The sequence below is a fragment of the Coregonus lavaretus genome (genome assembly GCF_964263955.1).
Source record: "Coregonus lavaretus genome assembly, chromosome: 24".
In the NCBI taxonomy this organism is placed as follows: domain Eukaryota; kingdom Metazoa; phylum Chordata; class Actinopteri; order Salmoniformes; family Salmonidae; genus Coregonus; species Coregonus lavaretus.
In genome coordinates, this window is record NC_140011.1 from 42,815,956 (window position 1) to 42,842,826 (window position 26,871).

Here is a 26,871-nt window from a genome sequence, read left to right on the forward strand (position 1 = left end):
CCATCTGTCTAGACATCTATCATCCCATATGTCTAGACATCTATCATCCCATCTGTCTAGACATCTATCATCCCATCTGTCTAGACATCTATCATCCCATCTGTCTAGACATCTATCATCCCATCTGTCTAGACATCTATCATCCCATCTGTCTAGACATCTATCATCCCATCTGTCTAGACATCTATTATCCCATCTGTCTAGACATATATCATCCCATCTGTCTGACATCTATCATCCCATCTGTCTAGACATCTATTATCCCAACTATCTAGACATCTATCATCCCATCTGTCTAGACATCTATCATCCCATCTGTCTAGACATCTATCATACCATCTGTCTAGACATCTATTATCCCATCTGTCTAGACATCTATCATCCCATCTGTCTAGACATCTATTATCCCATCTATCTAGACATCTATCATCCCATCTTTCTGACATCTATCATCCCATCTGTCTGACATCTATCATCCCATCTGTCTGACATCTATTATCCCATCTGTCTAGACATCTATCATCCCATCTGTCTAGACATCTATCATCCCATCTGTCTAGACATCTATCATCCCATCTGTCTAGACATCTATCATCCCATCTTTCTGACATCTATCATCCCATCTGTCTAGACATCTATAATCCCATCTGTCTAGACATCTATCATCCCATCTGTCTAGACATCTATCATCCCATCTGTCTAGACATCTATCATCCCATCTGTCTAGACATCTATCATCACATCTGTCTAGACATCTATCATCCCATCTGTCTAGACATCTATTATCCCATCTGTCTAGACATCTATCATCCCATCTGTCTGACATCTATCATCCCATCTGTCTAGACATCTATTATCCCATCTGTCTAGACATCTATCATCCCATCTGTCTAGACATCTATCTTCCCATCTGTCTAGACATCTATTATCCCATCTGTCTAGACATCTATCATCCCATCTGTCTAGACATCTATTATCCCATCTATCTAGACATCTATCATCCCATCTTTCTGACATCTATCATCCCATCTGTCTGACATCTATCATCCCATCTGTCTGACATCTATTATCCCATCTGTCTAGACATCTATCATCCCATCTGTCTAGACATCTATCATCCCATCTGTCTAGACATCTATCATCCCATCTTTCTGACATCTATCATCCCATCTGTCTAGACATCTATCATCCCATCTGTCTAGACATCTATCATCCCACCTGTCTAGATATCTATCATCCCATCTGTCTAGACATCTATCATCCCATCTGTCTAGACATCTATCATCCCATCTGTCTAGACATCTATTATCCCATCTGTCTAGACATCTATCATCCCATCTGTCTGACATCTATCATCCCATCTGTCTAGACATATATTATCCCATCTGTCTAGACATCTATCATCCCATCTGTCTAGACATCTATCATCCCATCTTTCTGACATCTATCATCCCATCTGTCTGACATCTATCATCCCATCTGTCTGACATCTATTATCCCATCTGTCTAGACATCTATCATCCCATCTTTCTGACATCTATCATCTCATCTGTCTGACATATATCATCCCATCTGTCTGACATCTATTATCCCATCTGTCTAGACATATATCATCCCATCTGTCTAGACATCTATCATCCCATCTGTCTAGACATCTATCATCCCATCTGTCTAGACATCTATCATCCCATCTTTCTGACATATATCATCCCATCTGTCTAGACATCTATCATCCCATCTGTCTAGACATCTATCATCCCATCTGTCTAGACATCTATCATCCCATCTGTCTAGACATATATCATCCCATCTGTCTAGACATCTATCATCCCATCTGTCTAGACATCTATTATCCCATCTGTCTAGACATCTATCATCCCATCTGTCTGACATCTATCATCCCATCTGTCTGACATCTATTATCCCATCTGTCTAGACATCTATCATCCCATCTTTCTGACATCTATCATCTCATCCGTCTGACATCTATCATCCCATCTGTCTGACATCTATTATCCCATCTGTCTAGACATCTATCATCCCATCTGTCTAGACATCTATCATCCCATCTGTCTAGACATCTATCATCCCATCTTTCTGACATCTATCATCCCATCTGTCTAGACATCTATCATCCCATCTGTCTAGACATCTATCATCCCATCTGTCTAGACATCTATCATCCCATCTGTCTAGACATCTATTATCCCATCTGTCTAGACATCTTTCATCCCATCTGTCTGACATCTATCATCCCATCTGTCTAGACATCTATTATCCCATCTGTCTAGACATCTATCATCCCATCTGTCTAGACATCTATCATCCCATCTGTCTAGACATCTATTATCCCATCTGTCTAGACATCTATCATCCCATCTGTCTAGACATCTATTATCCCATCTATCTAGACATCTATCATCCCATCTTTCTGACATCTATCATCCCATCTGTCTGACATCTATCATCCCATCTGTCTGACATCTATTATCCCATCTTTCTAGACATCTATCCTCCCATCTGTCTAGACATCTATCATCCCATCTGTCTAGACATCTATCATCCCATCTGTCTAGACATCTATCATCCCATCTTTCTGACATCTATCATCCCATCTGTCTAGACATCTATCATCCCATCTGTCTAGACATCTATCATCCCATCTGTCTAGACATCTATCATCCCATCTGTCTAGACATCTATCATCCCATCTGTCTAGACATCTATCATCCCATCTGTCTAGACATCTATCTAACCGACCATCCAGCCATCTATTTATCTTGCCTTCCATCCATCCCATACCATCCCATCCTTAGAAAACGACATAAAGACAGACTTCTGAGAGACTAACAAACAGAAAGAGATTATCCCTATCTAGTTATATTACAAACTGTTTCAACATGCAGCCAGAGATTAATTATAGAAGTTCTCCTTTCTAAACTGTTAAAATATATTATTATTTAAAAAATAATAATAATAATTCTACTCTTGCAGTTTGTGTGTGTTTGCTCTAATTGGGAGAGTCTGTTCCTGACTTATCAAACAACCCAACTCCCACACTGCTGCTGCGTTCTGCTTCACACACACACACACACACACACACACACACACACACACACACACACACAAAGCCGTATCTCTCTCCAGTGTGAAAGGAGAAGATGAATCCTGCTGCGAACAAAGAGACAGGAGTGTGTAAGCCAAAAGTGGACACCAATGTTCTATCTCTCTCTCTCTCTCTCTCTCTCTCTCTCTCTCTCTCTCTCTCTCTCTCTCTCTCTCCCCCCCCCCCTCTCTCTCTCCCCCTCTCTTCAGGGATTTTGAGGGGAACCAGGTCTTAACCATCAACTACTCTACTCTGATGACCTGCAACCAGCTCACAGTACTGTAAGTGCAAAGTACTGCTGTGCATGCGTCTCTACGTGTGTGTCTGTGTCTCTGTGTCTGTGTCTGTGTCTGTGTGTCTGTGTGGACGTGTTTAACCAGAAGTCCCCACAAGAATAGGACAACAAAAATTTGACCAACTGGGGACATTTTGTTGGTCCCCACAAGGTAAAATGCTATTTTTAGGAGGTTTAGGGTTAAGGTTAGAATTAGTGTTAGGGTTAGAATTAGGTTTAGGGTTAGGGTTAGGAGATAGGGTTTGTTTTAGGGTTAGGGTTAGGGTAAGGAGTTAGGGTTAAGGTTAAGGTTAAGGTTAAGGTTAGGGTTAGGGTTAGGGTTAGGGTAACGGTACAGGTTAGGGTTAGGTTTAGGGTTAGGGAAAATAGGATTTTGAATGGGACTGAGTTGTATGTCCCCACAAGGTTAGCTGCGCAAGACTGTGTGTGTGTTTGTGGGTGTGTGTACACTGCAACTGTATGCACTTTTGTATGTGACCTCTCTCTACCTCTGCTGTCTTGGAATGCATCAACAGGAAACAATTGTTTTCCTCCAAAACAACCTGTCAGTCTGTCAGGACATGAATGTATCTGTGGTGTGTCTCTGTCGGTCTCCTAGATGATCTGAGTTCCTATCTGTATTTTCCTAGAACTTTCTTTCCTTCCTCTGTGGTACATTACAGATTCTCCCTCGAAGATAACTTGAGTTTGTTTGGATATCCCTGTCTGATCCGATATCCGGCAAACATCACTTTGCAACATCATTAAACACGTATCTCGAAGGAAATCTCAATGTGAAATTAGCTCGTTTCCTACAGGCATGGTTTTAAAACTGTTATCTGAAAGAGGAGTCTCTGTTGAGACAGTGTTGGTTTGTTAAGGTTGTGTCCCAAATGGGAACCTATTTCGTATATAGTGCACTACCTGTATAGGTAATAGGGTCCCATTTGGGACAGACACTAATTTCCCCTGTCTCTCTATCCTACAGGCGTGGTTTTAAAACGCAGTGAACTCATAGTAGTACATCTCAAAGGGGAATCTCTACAGACACAATGTTAGTCTGGTAGGAGTCCCACTCTGTTTGTATTACCTGGAGTCCTCTGGTCAAATCAGTTCTGCTACATACCTTGATGGTCTCGCTCTATTTTCTCTATAAGCCCTCACTCTCTCTCCCTCACTCTCTCTCCCTCACTCTCTCTCTCTCTCTCTCTCTCTCTCTCTCTCTCTCTCTCTCTCTCTCTCTCTCTCTCTCTCTCTCTCTCTCTCTCTCTCTCTCTCTCTCTCTCTCTCTGTTGCTCTCTCTCTCTCTCTCTCTCTCTCTCTCTCTCATTTAGATATAATGCTGTTTTTATTTATTTTTATTTTATTTTACCTTTATTTAACTAGGCAAGTCAGTTAAGAACAAATTCTTATTTACAATGACGGCCTACACCGGCCAAACCCGGAGGACGCTGGGCCAATTGTGCGTACTCCTCCATGGGAATATAATGATGATTCACACACTCAGGATTAGACAGCTGTGTCTGTGTGTGTGTGTGTGTGTGTGTGTGTGTGTGTGTGTGTGTGTGTGATAGATTGCTGTATTTGTGACTGACTCAGTACCAACATCAGTGGTGAATATTCAACAAGATCTCACGGTTTGATACATTTTACTTCAGATTCTGGCATTTGTCCACGTTTCGCTAAAAGTCAAATTTCGAAATTGCTCCAAACGTCAAATGTCAAGGTGTTTTGGACAGTATTGCTGTGCGATATGAGCGCGACATAATAGCCTATTTAATCTGAGAGCCTATACCAAGGCAGGAAATAGAAACACAATCATGTATTGATAAACAAAATATTGAACAACAATTCGTCTTTTGCATTTAGTTTTAAATTGTTCGAAAGAACAATCAATCTTGCAGAATGCGCGGCCAGTGTTTGGCACTCGCTATAGGTGGCATGCATTTTCTGTTTGAAAAGGTCATTGCAAAAGATTAAAACATTCTGCCCCCAACTCTACAGAAATGTGATAACATTTGCCATTGGACTTTATGTCACATCTACTCCAGCTCCCTCTCTCCGGCGCTCGACGTCGCCGGTCTACTAACCACCGTCCTGGCAACCCACCACTGGTCCTGGCAACCCACACCTGCGCCTCATCATTAGGCACACCTGGACTTCATCACTTCCCTGATTACTCCCCCTTTATCTGGCACTCCTTTGTTATCACCCATCAGGCAGTATTGTTTCAGTGTTATGTTCAGACGCTACTCTTGTTCCTGTATCCACTCTATGTTTGTTCTTATCAGACTCACCGACTGCACCTGCTTCCTGACTCCCAGCATCTTCGTTACACTTTATTTTAGAAACTATCATGGCCTAGTTCCATCCTCTCCAAATCATACAGAAAATGAGGGTGTTTTTGTTACCATGTAAGGTGAATGGAGGTTGTTTTCCAGGCAGAGTTGTAGCGCTCGTGCACAAGCGCAGAAATATTGTATCGTTTTGATTTATCAATGAAAACATGCGTATATGTTGCGTGCGATAAATCCCAATCATTTGTTGCACACGCAAATCCTTTAATCTTCACTTATGCTAGAATTCAGTAAGACATTTACAGTTGATAAATGAGGCCCCCTGGACGAACATCGGATTTCGAAGTGGATCTTGAGCGACCAATATTTAGCTAGAATATTTATCTCCTGTATTGATGTTTATTACAAATATGATTATGTTTTTTTATGTATTTCTCATAAAATAAACTCTTGGCAGCTTGTTACTGACACTGAATCAATCTAACAGCTGTTTTATGAGATATTATAGTCTGTGTCCCAAGGTGTCCCAAGGTGTGATTGTGTAGTGCAGTTTGTATGTGTCAGGTAAGGTATATGGGGGAGGTGTGACTGTGTGTTATTGTTTATGTGTCAGGTAAGGTGTGTGTGTGTGTGTGTGTGTGTGTGTGTGTGTGTGTGTGTGTGTGTGTGTGTGTGTGTGTGTGTGTGTGTGTGTGTGTGTGTGTGTGTGTGTGTGTGTGTGCGTGCGTGCGTGCGCGCGTGCGTGCATGCGTGTGTGTGATAAATAAGTGTTTGAAACAACTAAACTGTAGTGATACTCTCTGTCCCTGACAGGCTCCTAATGGACAACAAGATCACAACTCTTCCTGAGAACACTTTTCAGTCTCTAGTGGTTCTAGAAGAACTGTGAGTAGAACCCTAACAGAACAATGACAACTATTAGTAAAACCCTAACTGAACATTGACAACTATTAGTAGAACCCTAACGGAACAATGAGAACTACAACAATAGAACTAAACTGTGAGTAGAACCCTAACTGAACAATGAGAAGTAGAACAATAGAACTAAACTGTGAGTAGAACCCTAACGGAACAATGAGAAGTAGAACAACATAACTAAACTGTGAGTAGAACCCTAACGGAACAATGAGAAGTAGAACAATAGAACTAAACTGTGAGTAGAACCCTAACGGAACAATGAGAACTACAACAATAGAACTAAACTGTGAGTAGAACCCTAACGGAACAATGATAAGTAGAACAATATAACTCAACTGTGAGTAGAACCCTAACGGAACAATGAGAAGTAGAACAATATAACTAAACTGTGAGTAGAACCCTAACGGAACAATGAGAACTACAACAATATAACTAAACTGTGAGTAGAACCGTAACGGAACAATGATAAGTAGAACAATATAACTAAACTGTGAGTAGAACCCTAACGGAACAATGAGAAGTAGAACAATATAACTAAACTGTGAGTAGAACCCTAACGGAACAATGAGAAGTAGAACAATATAACTAAACTGTGAGTAGAACCCTAACGGAACAATGAGAAGTAGAACAATAGAACTAAACTGTGAGTAGAACCCTAACGGAACAATGAGAACTACAACAATATAACTAAACTGAGTAGAACCCTAACGGAACAATGAGAAGTAGAACAATAGAACTAAACTGTGAGTAGAACCCTAACTGAACAATGAGAACTACAACAATAGAACTAAACTGTGAGTAGAACCCTAACTGAACAATGAGAAGTAGAACAATAGCCCTGTGAGTAGAACACATTTCAGTTGCTGGTGGTGCTGGAAGAACTGTGAGTAACTACTACATCATTCATTCATTCTGTCTACCTGTCATTCTGTCTACCTGCTTACCTGTCATTCTGTATACATGTCATTCTGTCTACCTGTCATTCTGTCATTCTGTCTACCTGTCATTCTGTCTACTTGTCTACCTGTCATTCTGTCTACCTGTCATTCTGTCATTCTGTCTACCTGTCATTCTGTCTACTTGTCTACATGTCATTCTGTCTACCTGTCTACCTGTCATTCTGTCTACCTGTCTACGGGTCATTCTGTCTAATTGTCTACCTGTCATTCTGTCTATCTGACATTATGTCTACCTGTCATTCTGTCTACCTTTCATTCTGTCTATCTGACATTATGTCTACCTGTCATTCTGTCTACCTTTCATTCTATCACTGACATGTCTGTCTCTTATACAAGAGAACTTATAACAGTTTGAAAGGTTACCTTTAAATAGTTTGAAAGGTTAGCTATTAAAATGTTGAAAGATGAGCAATTAAAGAGTAAAATATTGCAATGGAGAGGAGCAGTGAGTAGGACTTTAATTTAATCCAAATCACCTGCAAGCAAGTGTCATTCATTTTATTTCACTCCGTGTTCTTTTGTTTCACTCTCTCTCTCTCTCTCTCTCTCTCTCTCTCTCTCTCTCTCTCTCTCTCTCTCTCTCTCTCTCTCTCTCTCTCTCTCTCTCTCCAATTTAAGGGTTTTATTGGCATGGGAAACATATGTTTACATTGCCAAAGCAAGTGAAATAGATAATAAACAAAATTGAAATAAACAATAAAAAATTAACAGTAAATATTACACTCACAAAAGTTCCAAAATAATAAAGACATTTCAAATGGCATATTATGTATATATACAGTGTTGTAACAATGTGCAAATAGTTAAAGTACAAATGGGAAAATAAATAAACATAAATATGGGTTGTATTTACAATGGTGTTTGTTCTTCACTGGTTGCCTTTTTCTTGTGGCAACAGGTCACAAATCTTGCTGCTGTGATGGCACACTGTGGTATTTCAACCAATAGATATGGGAGTTTATCAAAATTGGGTTTGTTTTCGATTCTTTGTGGGCCTGTGTAACATCAAGGAGAAATAGGAGTCTCTAATATGGTCATACATTTGGCAGGAGGTTAGGAAGTGCAGCTCAGTTTCCACCTCATTTTGTGGGCAGTGTGCACATAGCCTGTCTTCTCTTGAGAGCCAGTTCTGCCTACGGCGGCCTGTCTCAATAGCAAGGCTATGCTCACTGAGTCTGTACATAGTCAAAGCTTTCCTTAAGTTTGGGTCAGTCACAATGGTCAGGTATTCTGCCACTGTGTACTCTCTGTTTAGGGCCAAATAGCATTCTAGTTTGCTCTGTTTTTGCTGTTAATTCTTTCCAGTGTGCCAGGTAAATATCTTTTTGTTTTCTCATGATTTGGTTGCTCTCTCCCTCCCCCTCTCCCTCCCCCTCTCTCTCCCCCCTCCTCCTCCTCTCTCTCTCCCTTCCTGCTATCTCTCCCTCTCTCTCTCTCCCCCCCCCCCCTCCCTCTCTCTCCCCTCCCTCTGTTTTTTCTCTCCTTCTGTTTTCCAGAGACCTGTCGGACAACCGGATTACTGAACTCCCCAACAACACCTTTAAGAGCCTAAAGTCTCTCGTCAAACTGTGAGTCGCAGACTGTGTCCCAAATGGCACCCGATCACGGCATAACATCTGATAAAAAGGACTTAAGAAATGACAAATATATACTGTTAATTACCTCAGTTTAACAGCTTTAAGAGATTAAAGTCTCTCCTCACGCTGTGAGTCTAACAATACAGGACTTTTTATGTCTGCTTCTCCTCTGACCCTGGAAACGTGGCATTACCTCTGACAAACAGGGCTTAATTAAAGGTGACAGATGCTGTTCTACTGACAGTTAAAAACTGTTTGTCACAGTTAGTCACAGAATACCTGCCTGCCTGTCCATCTGCCTGTCAGACAGATCACTTTTTAACTTGTTGTTTACTTATTGTCACAGGAACATATCCCATAATCCTCTGTTCCACATCCACCCGGGTCACTTTGATCACCTGACCCAGCTCCAGTCCCTGTGAGTAGTACACATATCACCTACCAGTACCGTTCACTACCAGTACCTAACAACACCTACTAGTAACTACCAGTACCGTACACTACCAGTACCTAACAACACCTACTAGTAACTACCAGTACCGTACACTACCAGTACCTAACAACACCTACTAGTAACTACCAGTACCGTACACTACCAGTACCTAACAACACCTACTAGTAACTACCAGTACCGTTCACTACCAGTACCTAACAACACCTACTAGTAACTACCAGTACCGTACACTACCAGTACCTAACAACACCTACTAGTAACTACCAGTACCGTACACTACCAGTACCTAACAACACCTACTAGTAACTACCAGTACCGTACACTACCAGTACCTAACAACACCTACTAGTAACTACCAGTACCGTACACTACCAGTACCTAACAACACCTACTAGTAACTACCAGTACCGTACACTACCAGTACCTAACAACACCTACTAGTAACTACCAGTACCGTACACTACCAGTACCTAACAACACCTACTAGTAACTACCAGTACCGTACACTACCAGTACCTAACAACACCTACTAGTAACTACCAGTACCGTACACTACCAGTACCTAACAACACCTACTAGTAACTACCAGTACCGTACACTACCAGTACCTAACAACACCTACTAGTAACTACCAGTACCGTACACTACCAGTACCTAACAACACCTACTAGTAACTACCAGTACCATACACTACCAGTACCTAAAAACACCTACTAGTAACTACCAGTACCGTACACTACCAGTACCTAACAACACCTACTAGTAACTACCAGTACCGTACACTACCAGTACCTAACAACACCTACTAGTAACTACCAGTACCGTACACTACCAGTACCTAACAACACCTACTAGTAACTACCAGTACCCGTACACTACCAGTACCTAACAACACCTACTAGTAACTACCAGTACTGTACACTAACAGTACCTAACAACACCTACTAGGAACTACCAGTACTGTACACTACCAGTACCTAACAACACCTACTAGTAACTACCAGTACTGTACACTACCAGTACCTAACAACACCTACTAGTAACTACCAGTACCGTACACTACCAGTACCTAACAACACCTACTAGTAACTACCAGTACTGTACACTAACAGTACCTAACAACACCTACTAGGAACTACCAGTACTGTACACTACCAGTACCTAACAATACCTACCAGTACCTACCAATACCTACCAGTACCTACCAATACCTACCAGTACCTACCAATACCATACACTAACAGTACCTACCAATACCTACCAGTACCATACACTACCAGCACCTACGAGTATCTACCAGTACCGTACACTACCAGTACCTACAAGTATCTACCAGTACCTAGGAGTACCTAACAATACCTACCAGTACCTAACAATACCTGCCAGTACCTACCAGTACCATATACTACCAGTACCTACGAGTATCTACCAGTACCTACCAGTACCTAACAGTATCTACCAGTACCTAGCAATACCTACCAGTACCTACCAATACCATACACTAACAGTACCTACCAATACCTACCAGTACCATACACTACCAGCACCTACGAGTATCTACCAGTACCGTACACTACCAGTACCTACAAGTATCTACCAGTACCTAGGAGTACCTAACAATACCTACCAGTACCTAACAATACCTGCCAGTACCTACCAGTACCATATACTACCAGTACCTACGAGTATCTACCAGTACCTACCAGTACCTAACAGTATCTACCAGTACCTAACAATACCTACCAGTACCTACCGGTACTGTACACTACCAGTACCTACGAGTATCTACCAGTACCTACCAGAACCAAACAGTATCTACCAGTACCTAACAATACCTACCAGTACCTACCGGTACTGTACACTACCAGTACCTACGAGTATCTACCAGTACCTACCAGAACCTAACAGTATCTACCAGTACCATACACTATAGGAAGATACATGTTGACTATCTATGGTAAATAAATCTAATCAAGTTAATACACTGTGTGTTGTCTTGTCTTTAGAGGTCTGGAGGGTATTGAGATTCCAGACATCCAGACGAAGATGTTTGTACCCATGGGAAACCTCTCACACATGTATGTACATACTGTATCACATTCTATACTATATATCCTGTACATTACATTCTATACTATATGTCCTGTACATCACATTTTATGCTATATGTCCTGTACATCACATTCTATGCTATATGTCCTGTACATCACATTCTATACTATATGTCCTCTACTTCACATTCTATGCTATATGTCCTGTACATCACATTCTATACTATACGTCCTCTACTTCACATTCTATGCTATATGTCCTGTACATCACATTCTATACTATATGTCCTCTACTTCACATTCTATACTATATGTCCTGTACATGACCCCCCCCCCCCCCCGTAGCTACTTCAAGACATTCCAGTACTGTTCCTATGCGCCCCACGTGAGAACGTGTAAGCCCAACACAGACGGTATCTCTTCCTTCGAGGACCTGTTAGCCAACGTGGTGCTCAGGGTCTCTGTGTGGGTCATGGCCTTCATCACATGCTTCGGGAACATCTTCGTCATCGGGATGAGGTCTCTGATCAGGGCAGAGAACAACCTGCATGCTGCCTGCATCAAAGTCCTCTGCTGTGAGTTATATAGAATGTTTATATGCATGCACACATACACAAATACACACAGGCACACACACACACAGGCACACACACTCACACTGTGAGTGACAGTCATCAGGTCAGAGCAGCTGCTGATCTCAGATGGAGACCCCATGACAGATCAGACAAGACAGCTCCTTACAGCCTCTCTTTCTCTCTCTCTGACTCTCGCTCGCTTTCTTTCTCTCTTTTTCTCTCTCTTTCTCTCTCTCTCCATCTCTGTTTCTCTCTCTGCGTCTCTCTCACTTTCTCTCTCTCTCTCTCTCTCTCTCTCTCTCTCTCTCTCTCTCTCTCTCTCTCTCTCTCTCTCTCTCTCTCTCTCTCTCTCTCTCTCTCTCTCTCTCTCTCTCTCTCTCTCTCTCTCACTCTCTCAATCTCTCTCTCTCAATCTCTCTCCCTGTCTCTCTCTCTGGACCTGCTGTCACAACAAACTGATGTTACTAATCTATCAGTCATTACCTCTCGTCTCTCATCCCTCCTTCCTCTACTCTCTTTTCTTCCTCCGTCTTTCTCCTCATGTCTTCTTCTCCCTGTTTTCTTGCGGACTGGTGGCAGGTCAGAGAGAAAGGGCGGCTCCATAGAGAATGATAGAGGTCTCTAGGGTCCAAAGGGCCGTATTACCATGGGCAGTACCATTGAGGGCTTCTACCATTTTAATGTAGTCAACTGGGTGGGACTTCCAACTTCATTGGCTGATCCCTCCTGGTGACCCTGTTGGAGTCATGTCCAACCAGGTCATTAGTAGGGATCAGCCAATCGTGAAGAAGAATAGTTACCACTTCAAAATGGAGATAGCCTCAATGGCTCTTCCCATGCTGTCACAGACGCTATAATGACACAGATACAAAGATGAGACATCTATCTGTCTCTATGGGCAGCTCACTATAGCCTATTTTCCTCTCTTTCATATTTTCTCTTTCTCCCTCTCTTTCTCTCTATTATTTCACAACCAACTCCTCCTTCTCCTCTCCTCCATCTCTCCCCATCCCTCTCTCCTCTCTTCTCCTCTCGTCTCTCTCCCCCATCCCTCTCCACTGTGTAGATCTCAGTCAAGGTAAATGTGTCAGCAGGCCAGGCAGGTCTAAATGAAACTCAACTTAGCCAGCTCCAGACCATCTTGTCTTTCCTGCTTCCCCATTCCAGATCCTGCTGTCCCCTATATCTCTCTTCCCCATTCCAGATCCTGCTGTCCCCTATGTCTCTCTTCCCCATACCAGATCCTGCTGTCCCCTATGTCTCTCTTCCCCATACCAGATCCTGCTGTCCCCTATGTCTCTCTTCCCCATACCAGATCCTGCTGTCCCCTATCTCTCTCTTCCCCATACCAGATCCTGCTGTCCCCTATGTCTCTCTTCCCCATACCAGATCCTGCTGTCCCCTATGTCTCTCTTCCCCATACCAGATCCTGCTGTCCCCTATCTCTCTCTTCCCCATACCAGATCCTGCTGTCCCCTATATCTCTCTTCCCCATACCAGATCCTGCTGTCCCCTATATCTCTCTTCCCCATACCAGATCCTGCTGTCCCCTATCTCTCTCTTCCCCATACCAGATCATGCTGTCCCCTATGTCTCTCTTCTCCATACCAGATCCTGCTGTCCCCTATATCTCTCTTCCCCATACCAGATCCTGCTGTCCCCTATCTCTCACAGACTCACTGCAGAATCGGACAATTTTCTCCATAAACGTCACATTTCTAAGGTTAAGTTTAAGCATTATTTACGAATTGTTAAATTAAGGGATTAAGATTTGGGATAGGGTTAAAACAAAAACAACTCCACGGTTAAGTTGAGGCATTGATTCTGAATGGTTAAGTAAAAAAATTAAGAACATTTAAAAACGCGAGTGCCTAGCACTGGGATTGAACACGTTACCCTTGGAGCCGGAGCTCGTGGCTTTCGCCCATCCATCCACAACGCTTTAGCAAAACCCAAGCCTACTTGATAGTAATAGCGCTCACCGCTGCCCCTAGTGGCCGGATCTGGTTGTCGAATTTCAAAGTTGAGCTTGAGCAACCTGGCCTCTTTTTGTTGTTTTTAGCTGATAGGAGTGGAACCCGGTGTGGTCGTCTGCTGCAACAGCCCATCCGTGACAAGGACCGACGAGTTGTGCATTCCGAGATGCCGTTCTGCACACCACTGTTATTAGCTGTAGTGTTGTAACAATAATGCAAATAGTTGAAGTATGAAAGGGAAAATAAAGAGGTATACAGTAGAATAAATAAATAACAAATAAATAAATATAAATATAGGTTGTATTTATAATGATGTTTGTTCTTCACTGGTTGCCCTTTTCTTGTGCTGCTGTGATGACCCACTGTGGTATTTCACCTAATTGGTATGGAAGTTTGTCGAAAAAATACATAATAATAATAATCTTTGTGGGTCTGTGTAATCTGAGGGAAATATGTGTCTCTAGTATGGTCATACATTTGACAGAAGGTTAGGAAGTGCAGCTCAGTTTCCAACTCATTTTGTGGGCAGTGGGCATATTTATATAGCCTGTCTTCTCTCGAGAGCCAGGTCTGCCTATAGCGACCTCTCAATAGCAAGGCTATGGTCACTGAGTCTATACATAGTCAAAGTTTTTCTTAATTTTGGATACAGTCACAGGGGTCAGGTATTCTGCCACTGTGTACTCTCTGTTTAGGGCCAAATAGCATTCCAGTTTGCTCTGTTTTTTGCGGATAAAAAAATCCAATGTGTCAAGTAATTATCTTTTTGTTTTCTCATGATTTGGTTGGGTCTAATTGTGTTGCTGTCCTGGGACTCTGTGGGGTCTGTTTGTGTTTGTGAACAGAGCCCCAGGACCAGCTGGCTGAGGGGGACTCTTCTCCAGGTTCGTCTCTCTGTAGGTGAGGGCTTTGTTATGGAAGGTATGAGAATTGCTTCCTTTTAGGTAATTCTGCTCTGCATGCATTATTTGGTGTTTAACGTTGTACACAGAATATGTTTTTGCTAAATTCTGCATGCAGAGTTTAAATTTGGTGTTTGTCCCATTTTGTGAATTCTTGGTTGGTGAGCGGACTCCAGACCTCACAACCATAAAAGGCAATGGAATGGGTTCTATAACTGATTCAAGTATTTTTAGCCAGATCCTAATTGGTATGTCGAATTTTATGTTCCTTTTGATGGAATAGAAGGCCCTTCTTGCCTTGTCTCTCAGATCGTTCACAGCTTTGTGGAAGTTACCTGTGGCGCTGATGTTTAGGCTAAGGTAGGTATAGTTTTTTTGTGTGCTCTAAGGCAACAGTGTCTAGATGGAATTTGTATTTGTGGTTCTGGCAGCTGGAACACCATTTGTTTTGGAACACCATTATTTTTGTCTTACTGAGATTCACTGTCAATGCCCAGGTCTGACAGAATATGTGCATAATATCTACAGTAGGTGCTGCTATAGGCCCTCCTTGGATGGGGACAGTAGCACTGAATCATCAGCAAACAGTAGACATTTGACTTCAGAGTCTAGCAGGTTGAGGCCGGGTCCTGCAGACTGTTCCAGTGCCCTTGCCAATTCATTGATATACAGTGCATTCGGAAAGTATTCAGACCCATTCACTTTTTCCACATTTTGTTACGTTACAGCCTTATTCTAAAATGTATTACATTATTTTTTTCCTCATCAATCTACACACAATACCCCATAATGACAAAGCAAAAACTGGTTCTTAGAAAATGTTGCTATTTTATTCAAAATAAAAAACAGAAATAACTTATTGACATAAGTATTTAGACCATTTGCTATGAGACTCGAAACTGAGCTCAGGTGCATCTTGCTTCCATTGATCATCCTTGAGATGTTTCTACAACTTGATTGGAGTCCACCTGTCGTACATTCAATTGATTGGACATGATTTGGAAAGGCACACACCTGTCTATATAAGGTCCCACAGTTGACAGTGCATGTCAGAGCAAAAACCAAGCCATGAGGATGAAGGAATTGTCCGTAGAGCTCCGAGACAGGATTGTGTTGAGGCACAAATCTGGGGAAGGTTACCAAAAAATGTCTGCAGCATTGAAGGTCCCCAAGAACACAGTGGCCTCCATCATTCTTAAATGGAAGAAGTTTGGAACCAACAAGACTCTTCCTAGAGCTGGCCGCCCAGCCAAACTGAGCAATCGGGGGAGAAGGGCCTTGATCAGGGAGGTGACCAAGAACCCGATGGTCACTCTGACAGAGCTCCAGAGTTCCTCTGTGGAGATGGGAAACCAGAAGGACAACCATCTCTGCAGCACTCCACAAATCAGGCCTTTATGCTAGAGTGGCCAACGGAAGCCACTCCTCAGTAAAAGGCACATGACAGCCCGCTTGGAGTTTGCTAAAAGGCACCTAAAGCACTCTCAGACTATGAGAAACAAGATTCACTGGTCTGATGAAACCAAGATTGAACTCTTGGGACTGAATGCCAAGTGTCACGTCTGGAGGAAACCTGGCACCGTCCCTACGGTAAAGCATGGGGGTGGCAGCATCATGCTGTGGGGTTGTTTTTCTACGGCAGGGACTTAGAGACTAGTTAGGATCGAGGCAAAGATTAACGGAGCAAAGTACAGAGAGACCCTTGATGAAAACCTTCTCCAGATTACTCAGGACCTCAGAATGGGGCGAAGGTTCACCTTCCAACAGGACAACGACCCTAAGCACACAGCCAAGACAAGCAGGAGTAGCTTTGGGACAAGTCTTTGAATGTCCTTTAGTGGCCCAGCCAGAGCCTGGACTTGAACCAGATTGAACATCTCTGGAGAGAACAGAAAATACCTGTGCAGCAACGCTCCCCATCCAACCTGACAGAGCTTGAGAGGATCTGCAGACAAGAATGGGAGAAACTCCCCAAATACAGGTGTGCCAAGCTTGTAGCGTCATACCCAAGAAGACTTGAGGCTGTAATCGCTGCCAAAGGTGCTTCAACAAAGTACTGGATAAAGGGTCTGAATACTTATGTAAATTAGATATTTCATTATTATTATTATTATTATTATTTTGCAAAAGATTCTAAAAACGGTTTCTGCTTTGTAATTACGGGGTATTGTGTGTAGATTTCATGAGGGAAAAAAACAATTGAATCAATTTTGGAATAAGGCTGTAACATAACAAAATGTGGAAAAAGTCAAGTGGTCTGAATACTTTCCAAATCCATCGTTTTTGTCGAAATTACTCAGGCTCAGAAAATTTGCCAGCAATATTTAAACCATGTCTCTGATTTTTTAAGCAGATGTAAGAGACTAGATCACTCAGGAACACCCAACACCACTTGGAAAGCCATTATGTTTTGTCTTTTGCAAAAAAACATTGTTTAATTGTCCCGCAGAAAAATAAAACCCTATCCCAGGGTTAGGTTTTCAGTAGACTGAGGTGGGTGTTCCTTTAACTTTTTACCTGGACTTTGCTCCTTTCATCTTTATTTTGATCCTAACAAAGTCCCCAGTCCTTGCCGGTGACAAGCATGCCCATAACATGACGCAGCCACCACGATACTTGAAAATACAAAGGGCTCAACAATATTGCATTCTCTCCATATTGTCACGTTGTATAAGGATTTGAAGACAGGCGCAGGAATACATAATAGGGGTTTTCTTTTCTCCACCCAACACAAGGTACGTCATGAACAACGACGGGGACGAAGCCCAAAACAAACACATATATATATATATATATATATATATATATATATATATATATATATATATAACACAGGGATGTAACCCAAACAAAAGAGTGAGGTGTAAACCTCTAAAAAATACACAGGACGAGACCCGTAATACCAAGAGCACAATCTCTAAACAATACACGGGACAAGACCCATAATAACAAGAGCACAATCTCTAAACAATATACGGGACAAGACCCATAATAACAAGAGCACAATCTCTAAACAATACACGGGACGAGACCCGTAATAACAAGAGCACAATCTCTAAACAATACACGGGACGAGACCCATAATACCAAGAGCACAATACACGGTCTGACACAATGTCCTCCGGGATCCCATAGTGCCGGAAGACGTGCGTAAAAAGAGCCTCTGCAGTTTGCATGGCCGACGGGAGCCCAGGCAGAGGAAGGAGGAGACAAGCTTTGGAAAATCGGTCCACAACGACGAGAACGGCGGTGTTCCCCTGGGAGGGGGGAAGGTCAGGGTCAGTTACAAAGTCCACCGAGAGGTGAGACCAGGGTCGTTGTGGAACCGGCAGGGGAAGGAGCTTTCCATAAGGGAGGTGTCTGGGTGACTTTGACTGTGCACAGATGGAGCAGGAAGAGACGTAAACCCGGACGTCCCTAGCCAAGGTGGGCCACCAGTACTTCTCAGTCAGGCAGGCGATGGTACGGCCTATTCCAGGATAACCCGACACGCGGTTCTCCGGGCACTGTGCAGGTGTGGGTTCCGTACGCAGGGCCTGCCGTATGTCAGCGTCCACATCCCACACCACTGGCGCAATGATACGGAGCAGAGAGATGATGGGGGTCTCCTCTTCCTGCCTCTCCTCTGCCTGGGTTGGAGCAGGGGAATTCCCTGGCTTGTCACCTCCTCGCCTATTAGTGGATAGAGGGCAGGTCGGGAAGAAATGACCCCTTTCTCCACCATAGGAGCAGAGGCCCAGATTCCTCATTCTCCTACGCTCTGCCTTGGGCAAACGTGCAGAGCCCACCTCCATCGGCTCTGGCCACGGAGCAGGTGTAGCCATGGGCTCCGGATTCTGCGCAGGTCTTCGTCGGGACCGCAGGAGGTTGTCCAATCGGATCGCCATGCTAATGAGCTGGTCGAGTGACAGGTTGTCATCATGGCAGGCTAACTCCATCTGTACCTCCTCCTGCAGTCTGCTGCGGATCACGGTGACCAGAGCTGACTCGTTCCATCCGGTGGAGGCCGCGATGGTCCGGAACTCAAGGGCAAACACCAAGGCAGTCCTAGATCCCAGGCGTAGTCGGAGTAGACGCTCACCCCCCTCTCAGCCCTCCACAGGATGATCAAACACCGAGCGGAAGAGGAGGGTGAAGTGCTCGTAGGACTCAACCTCGGGTCCGCCCGTTTTCCAAACCACAGCACCCCAGTCCAGGGCCCGTCCGGTCAGTGCCGAGATGACAGTGGCAACCCTGTTTCTCCCAGAGACAGCCTCGGCGTAGCGAGCGAGGTACTGGTCGCATTGCAGAAGGAATCCCTTGCATCTCGCTGGCACACCATCAAAGCGCTCCGGGAGGGACAGTGGTATTCCGCGGACCGGCTCAGATGGAACGGAGGCATGTAGTGGTGGTGTGGGGGCTGGTGCCGGAACCAATGCTGGAGATTGGAGGGACTGCACTTTCCCCTCCAACCGCAGGATGGTTGCCAGCACGCTGTCCATGGCGCTGCCGAGTCTGGAGAGACAGACCTCGTAATGCTGGACTGTCTCTACGATGGTCGCCAGCTCGGCCTTTCCCACTGTCTCCATTTTTATGGGTTGATTATTCTGTCACGTTGTATGAGGATTTGAAGCCAGGCGCAGGAATACGTAATAGGGCTTCTATTTTCTCCACCCAACAAAAGGAACAACGATGGGGACGAAGTCCAAAACAAACACGTATATATATTACACAGGGATGTAACCCAAACAAAAGAGTGAGACCCGTAATACCAAGAGCACAATCTCTAAACAATACACGGGACGAGACCCGTAATAACAAGAGCACAATCTCTAAACAATACACGATACTCACGAGACCAACGGACATGGGACAATAATCGACAATGGGGAACAGAGGGCACATATAGGCCTCCTTGTAGCTCAGTTGGTAGAGCATGGCGCTTGCAACGCCAGGGTTGTGGGTTTGATTCCCACGGGGGGCCAGTATGAAAATGTATGTACTCACTAACTGTAAGTCGCTCTGGATAAGAGCGTCTGCTAAATGACTAAAATGTAAAATATGTACATTTACGTTTTAGTCATTTAGCAGACGCTCTTATCCAGAGCGACTTACAGTTATTGAGTGCATACATTATTTTAAAAAAATTATAATCATACTAGCCCCCCGTGGGAATCGAACCCACAACCCTGGCGTTGCAAACGCCATGCTCTACCAACTGAGATACATCCCTGCCGGCCATTCCCTCCCCTACCCTGGACAACACTGGGCCAATTGTGCGCCTCCCCATGGGTCTCCCGGTTCGAACCTGGATCTCTAGTGGCACAGCTAGCACTGCGATGCAGTGCCTTAGACTACTGCGCCACTCGGGAGTCCTATACACATACTAATCAAGGGGAATGGGAACCAGGTGTGCGTAATGAGACAAGACAGTCCGGGGAAGGTGGTAATGATCCATGTCAGTGATGCCTTGAAAGCCGGGGACGTAGACCTCCGGGACTGGTGAATGGAATGAGCAGCAGTATCGGGGGGATCCATGACACATATTACTGACCTGTATGACATACTGCAAGATAACACAGCAAATAAATTAACTTTTTGGCCTAAATTAAAAACTACAGAGTTGGGTCAAATCCAATACAACACAGAGTGAAACCCTCTCTATTTTCAAGTATTGTGGTGGCAGCATAATGTTATGGGTATGCATGTCAACGCCAGGGACTGGGTGTCACGTTGTATAATGATAGGAGATAGGTGCAGGAATACGTAATAGGGTTTTTTATTTCTCCACCCAACACAAGGTACGTCATGCAAAAACAACGGGGACGAAGCCCAAAACAAACACGTATATACACTAACGTTCAAAGGTCACTTAGAAATGTCATTTTATTCCATGAAAACATACATGAAATTAGTTTGAATAGGAAATATAGCAAAATGCATAGGAAATGTAGTCATTGACAAGGTTAGAAATACTGATTTTTAATATAAATAATAATTGTGTCCTTCAAACTTTGCTTTCATCAAAGAATCCTCCATTTGCAGCAATTACAGCCTTGCAGACCTTTGGCATTCTAGTTGACAATTTGTTGCGGTAATCTAAAGAGATTTCACCCCATGCTTCCTGAAGCACCTCCCACAAGTTGGATTGGCTTGATGGGCACTTCTTACGTACCATACGGTCAAGCTGCTCCCACAACAGCTCAATAGGGTTGAGATCCGGTGACTGTGCTGGCCACTCCATTATAGACAGAATACCAGCTGACTGCTTCTTCCCTAAATAGTTCTTGCATAGTTTGGAGCTATGCTTTGGGTCATTGTCCTGTTGTAGGAGGAAATTGGCTCCAATCAAGTGCCGTCCACAGGGTATGGCATGGCGTTGCAAAATGGAGTGATAGCCTTGTTTCTTCAAGTTTGTTCAAAGTGAAAGAAAGTTCTAGCTAATCCCCCATTGCTGTCCATCAATGATTCCAACCAACAAGCTTGAGCAATGTTGACAAAAACAACATATATATGTTGCCCTAAGAGTTGTAGAATCTTATTCCAAATGATTCACAGCTGTAATGGCTGCCAAAGGTGCTTCCACCAAGCATTAATGTTAAAATGAGGTGTGAAGACATATGCCATCAAGACATCTTTGTTTTTCTTATTTTTCCTTAATTTGGAAAATGTTCTATAACTTTCTTTCACTTTTAAAATATGGAGTAGGTTGTGTAGATCTGTAGGTAAAATTACATTTAATGGGGGTGTAGACTTTCTATAGGCACAGTACAGTGAGGGAAAAAAGTATTTGATCCCCTGCTGATTTTGTACGTTTGCCCACTGACAAAGAAATGATTAGTCTATAATTTTAATGGTAGGTTTATTTGAACAGTGAGAGACAGAATATAAAGAAAAACGCATGTCAAAAATGTTATAAATTGATCTGCATTTTAATGAGGGAAATAAGTATTTGACCCCCTCTCAATCAGAAAGATTTCTGGCTCCCATGTGTCTTTTATACAGGTAACAAACTGAGATTAGGAGCACACTCTTAAAGGGAGTGCTCCTAATCTCAGCTTGTTACCTGTATAAAAGACACCTGTCCATAGAAGCAATCAATCAGATTCCAAACTCTCCACCATGGCCAAGACCAAAGAGCTCTCCAAGGATGTCAGGGACAAGAGTGTAGACCTACACAAGACTGGAATGGGCTACAAGACCATCGCCAAGTTGCTTGGTGAGAAGGTGACAACAGTTGGTGCGATTATTCGCAAATGGAAGAAACACAAAATAACTGTCAATCTCCCTTGGCCTGGGGCTCCATGCAAGATCTCACCTCGTGGAGTTGCAATGATCATGAGAACGATGAGGAATCAGCCCAGAACTACACGGGAGGATCTTGTCAATGATCTCAATGCAGCTGGGACCATAGTCACCAAGAAAACAATTGGTAACACACTACGCCGTGAAGGACTGAAATCCTGCAGCGCCCGCAAGGTCCCCCTGCTCAAGAAAGCACATATACAGGCCCGTCTGAAGTTTGCCAAATGATTCAGAGGAGAACTGGGTGAAAGTGCTGTGGTCAGATGAGACCAAAATCGAGCTCTTTGGCATCAACTCAACTCGCCGTGTTTGGAGGAGGAGGAATGCTGCCTATGACCCCAAGAACACCATCCCCACCGTCAAACATGGAGGTGGAAACATTATGCTTTGGGGGTGTTTTTCTGCTAAGGGGACAGGACAACTTCACCGCATCAAAGGGACGATGGACAGCGCCATGTACCGTCAAATCTTGGGTGAGAACATCCTTCCCTCAGCCAAGGTATTGAAAATGGGTCGTGATGGGTATTCCAGCATGACAATGACCCAAAACACATGGCCAAGGCAACAAAGGAGTGGCTCAAGAAGAAGCACATTAAGGTCCTGGAGTGGCCTAGCCAGTCTCCAGACCTTAATCCCAAAGAAAATCTGTGGAGGGAGCTGAAGGTTCGAGTTGCCAAACTTCAGGCTCGAAACCTTAATGACTTGGAGAAGATCTGCAAAGAGGAGTGGGACAAAATCCCTCCTGAGATGTGTGCAAACCTGGTGGCCAACTACAAAAAACGTCTGACCTCTGTGATTGCCAACAAGGGTTTGGCCACCAAGTACTAAGTCATGTTTTGCAGAGGGGTCAAATACTTATTTCCCTCATTAAAATGCAAATCAATTTATAACATTTTTGACATGCGTTTTTCTGGATTTTGTTGTTGTTGTTCTGTCTCTCACTGTTCAAATAAACCTACCATTAAAATTATAGACTGATCATGTCTTTGTCAGTGGGCAAACGTACAAAATCAGCAGGGGATCAAATACTTTTTTCCCTCACTGTATGTTGAAGAGGGTGGGGCTCAAGCTACATCCCTGTCTCACCCCATGACCCTGAGGAAAGAAATATGTCTGTTTTAATAGCACTCTTGTTGTTTGTGTACATTGATTTTATGTTGTATGTTTTTCCCCCAACATCTCTTTCCATCAATTTATATAGCAGACCCTCATGCCAAATTGAGTTCTTCAAAACATGAGAAGACTTTACTTTTGTTTTGGCAATGGGTTCTATAACCGATTCAAGTATTTTTAGCCAGATCCTAATTGGTATGTCAAATTTTATGTTCCTTTTGATGGCATAGAAGGCCCTTCCTGCCTTGTCTCTCAGATCGTTCACAGCTTTGTGGAAGTTATCTGTGGCGCTGATGTTTAGGCCGAGGTATGTATAGTTTTTTGTGTGCTCTAGGGCAACGGTGTCTAGATGGAATTTGTATTTGTGGTCCTGGCAACTGGACCTTTTTTGGAACACCATTATTTTTGTCTTACTGAGATTTACTGTCAGGGCCCAGGTCTGACAGAATCTGTGCATAAGGTCTAGGTGCTGCTGTAGGCCCTCCTTGGTTGGGGACAAAAGCACCAGATCATCAGCAAACAGAAGACATTTGACTTTAGATTCTAGCAGGGTGAGGCCGGGTGCTGCAGACTGTTCTAGTGCCCTTGCCAATTTGTTGATATTATTGTTGAAGAGGATGGGGCTGAAGCTGCATCCCTGTCTCACCCCACGGCCCTGTGGAAAGAAATGTGTGTGTTTTTTGCCAATTTTAACCCCACACTTGTTGTTTGTGTACATGGATTTTATAAGGTCGTATGTTTTTCCCCCAAGTCCACTTTCCATCAATTGTATAGCAGACCATCATGCCAAATTGAGTCAAAAGCTTTTTTCAAATCAACAAAGCATGAGAATACTTTGCCTTTGTTTTGGGTTTATTTGTTTGTCAATTAGGGTTTTCAAGGTAAATACGTGGTATGTTGTACGGTAATTTGGTAAAAAGCCTATTTGACATTTGCTCAGGACATTGTTTTCACTGAGGAAATGTAGGAGTATGCTGTTAATGATAATGCAGAGGATTTTCCCAAGGTTGCTGTTGACACATATCCCACTTTAGTTATTGGGGTTGAATTTCTCTCCACTTTTGTGGATTGGGGTGATCAGTCCTTGGTTCCAAATATTGGGGAAGATGCCAGAGCTGAGGATGATGTTAAAGAGTTTATCATTTAATATAGGATACCATCAACAGCACAGGCCTTTTGGGGTTGGAGGGTTTTGTATTTTGTCCTGTAGTTTCATTATAATTGGATAATCCAGTGGGTTCTGGTAATCTTTAACATCTTATTCTAAGATTTACAGTGTATATGTTTTTGCTGTTTGTTCTTTGTTATAGAGCCGAAAAGATTTGAGAAGTGGTTTATCTCCATTTTGGATAGAAAACTCTTCGTGTTGTTGTTTGTTAAGTGTGTTCCAATATTCCCAGAAGTGATTTGATTCTATGGATTCTTCCATCACATTGAGATGATTTCTAATGTACTGTTCCTTATCTTTTCTTAGCGTATTTCTGTATTGTTTTAGTGATTCACTGTAAGCTCAGGTTTTCTGGGTCTCTATGTCTTTGGTTGGATAGGTTTCTCAATTTCTTTCTTAGGGTTTTTGCATTCTTCATCAAACCATTTGTCATTGTTTTTTTTGTTTTTGTTTTTTTGTTTGTCTGCTTGACATTTTTAGATTTGATAGAGAAGCTGAAATGTCAAATATACTGTTTAGGTTTTCTACATGCAAGTTTATACCTTCACTATTACAGTGAAACATTTTGTCCAGGAAATTGTCTAAAAGGATTGGATTTATTGTTGACCAATAGATTGTTGGTAGGTTTCTACTCTACTTTCCTTCCATCTATAGCATGTCTTAATATTATTCAGTTCCTTTGGCTTTGATGCCTCATGATTGAGTATTGCTCTGTTCAAATAGACTGTGATTTTGCTGTGATCTGATAGGGGTGTCAGTGGGCTGACTGTGAATGCCCTAAGAGACTCTGGGTTGAGGATGGTGATTAAGTAATCTACAGTACTACTGGGAACGAGCTGTAGGTGTACCTACCTTAGGAGTCCCCTTTGAAGCCTACCATTGACTATGTACTGACCCTGCATGTGACAGTGCTGCAGGAGTTGTGACCCATTTTTGTTGGTTGTTTTGTCATAATTGTGTCCAGGGGGGTATATTTGGGAGGGAAAGCTGTCACCTCCAGGTAAGTGCTTGTTGCCCTGTGTGCTAAGAATGTAATGTTATTGTCCATATACTAGTACATGTCCCTGGGCCTGGAAATGATTGACCTCACCCTTTAGGATGGAGCAGCTGTCTTCATTAATGTATGGGGATTCTAGTGGGGGGGATATAGGCAAAAAGGAGGACATTTTTCTCTGTTAAGACTATTTCCTTTTTAATTTCTAGCTCTCTCTCTCTCTCTCTCACCATCTCTCTCAACACAAGACCAAACTACCCAGATAAAATCTTGAACTCTTGAACCCCATCGCAAATTTACAGTCAGTGAAAATGTATTAGAGATCTCGCTCTCTCGTTCTCCCCAGGTGCAGACTGTCTGATGGGAGTGTATCTGTTCTTTGTCGGTGTGTTTGATGTGAAGTTCCGAGGGGAGTACAATCGGAACGCTCTCCTGTGGATGGAGAGTGTGGAATGTCGAACCATCGGATTCCTGGCTATGCTCTCCTCAGAGGTGAATTAACACACACACACACACACACACACACACACACACACACACACACACACACACCTGTGGATAGAGAGAAAGTCCTCAGAGGTACCATGAGGATGATGAGTATAGTTATCTGATTCGGTTAACGGACATAAATCAAATCAAATCAAATCAAATGTTATTTGCCACCACATGCGCCGAATACAACAAGTGTAGACATTACAGTGAAATGCTTACTTACAAGCCCTTAACCAACAATGCAGTTTTTTAGTAAATAATAGATAAGTACAAAATTAAAAAACAAAAAATTAAAACAAAAAAAAGCACGTTTCCCAAAGTGAAGTTTTAATATATTGCTCTGTTCTCATTCTGATTCTTCCAGAACGTCATGTCCTGTCTGCAGGCTAACTCACAATGTTCTGAATATATTTCCTCTCCCAATAAATGTCTGAGGAAGTGTTCCTAACGGCACCCTACAGTGCACTAGTTTAGGGTGCCGTTTGGTGTGTCGTTTGGGACGCAGCCTGAGTGTTTAATCTGTTTCCCCTGAACAAGTCTGGAGGATCACCATGTTCTAGTAGTCCCAGTCTGTTTGTGCCATCATGCCAAATCATTGTCACTCATTGGGTCCCAGTCTGTTTGGCAGGACAATTCCATGGTCGGCAAGAGAGTAGAAACAGACGGGCAGTCTACTGTTCTACTACAGGATCTACTGTTCTACTACAGGGTCTACTGTTCTACTACAGGGT

The 26,871-nt window shown here is 43.1% G+C and overlaps 1 protein-coding gene across 1 annotated transcript in view; it reads left to right on the plus strand.

Moving 5' to 3' along the window:
• LOC311099890 (relaxin receptor 2-like) overlaps nt 1-26,871 on the plus strand; it is a gene marked incomplete at its 5' end in the record, with an annotated part of 178,084 nt that overhangs the window by 126,686 nt on the left and 24,527 nt on the right. The window contains 7 exons of the mRNA XM_084140610.1: nt 3,316-3,387; nt 6,491-6,562; nt 9,051-9,122; nt 9,478-9,549; nt 11,592-11,663; nt 11,982-12,211; nt 25,995-26,140. Coding sequence (XP_083996736.1) covers nt 3,316-3,387; nt 6,491-6,562; nt 9,051-9,122; nt 9,478-9,549; nt 11,592-11,663; nt 11,982-12,211; nt 25,995-26,140 — 736 coding nt within the window. The remainder of the gene's footprint in view (nt 1-3,315; nt 3,388-6,490; nt 6,563-9,050; nt 9,123-9,477; nt 9,550-11,591; nt 11,664-11,981; nt 12,212-25,994; nt 26,141-26,871) is intronic.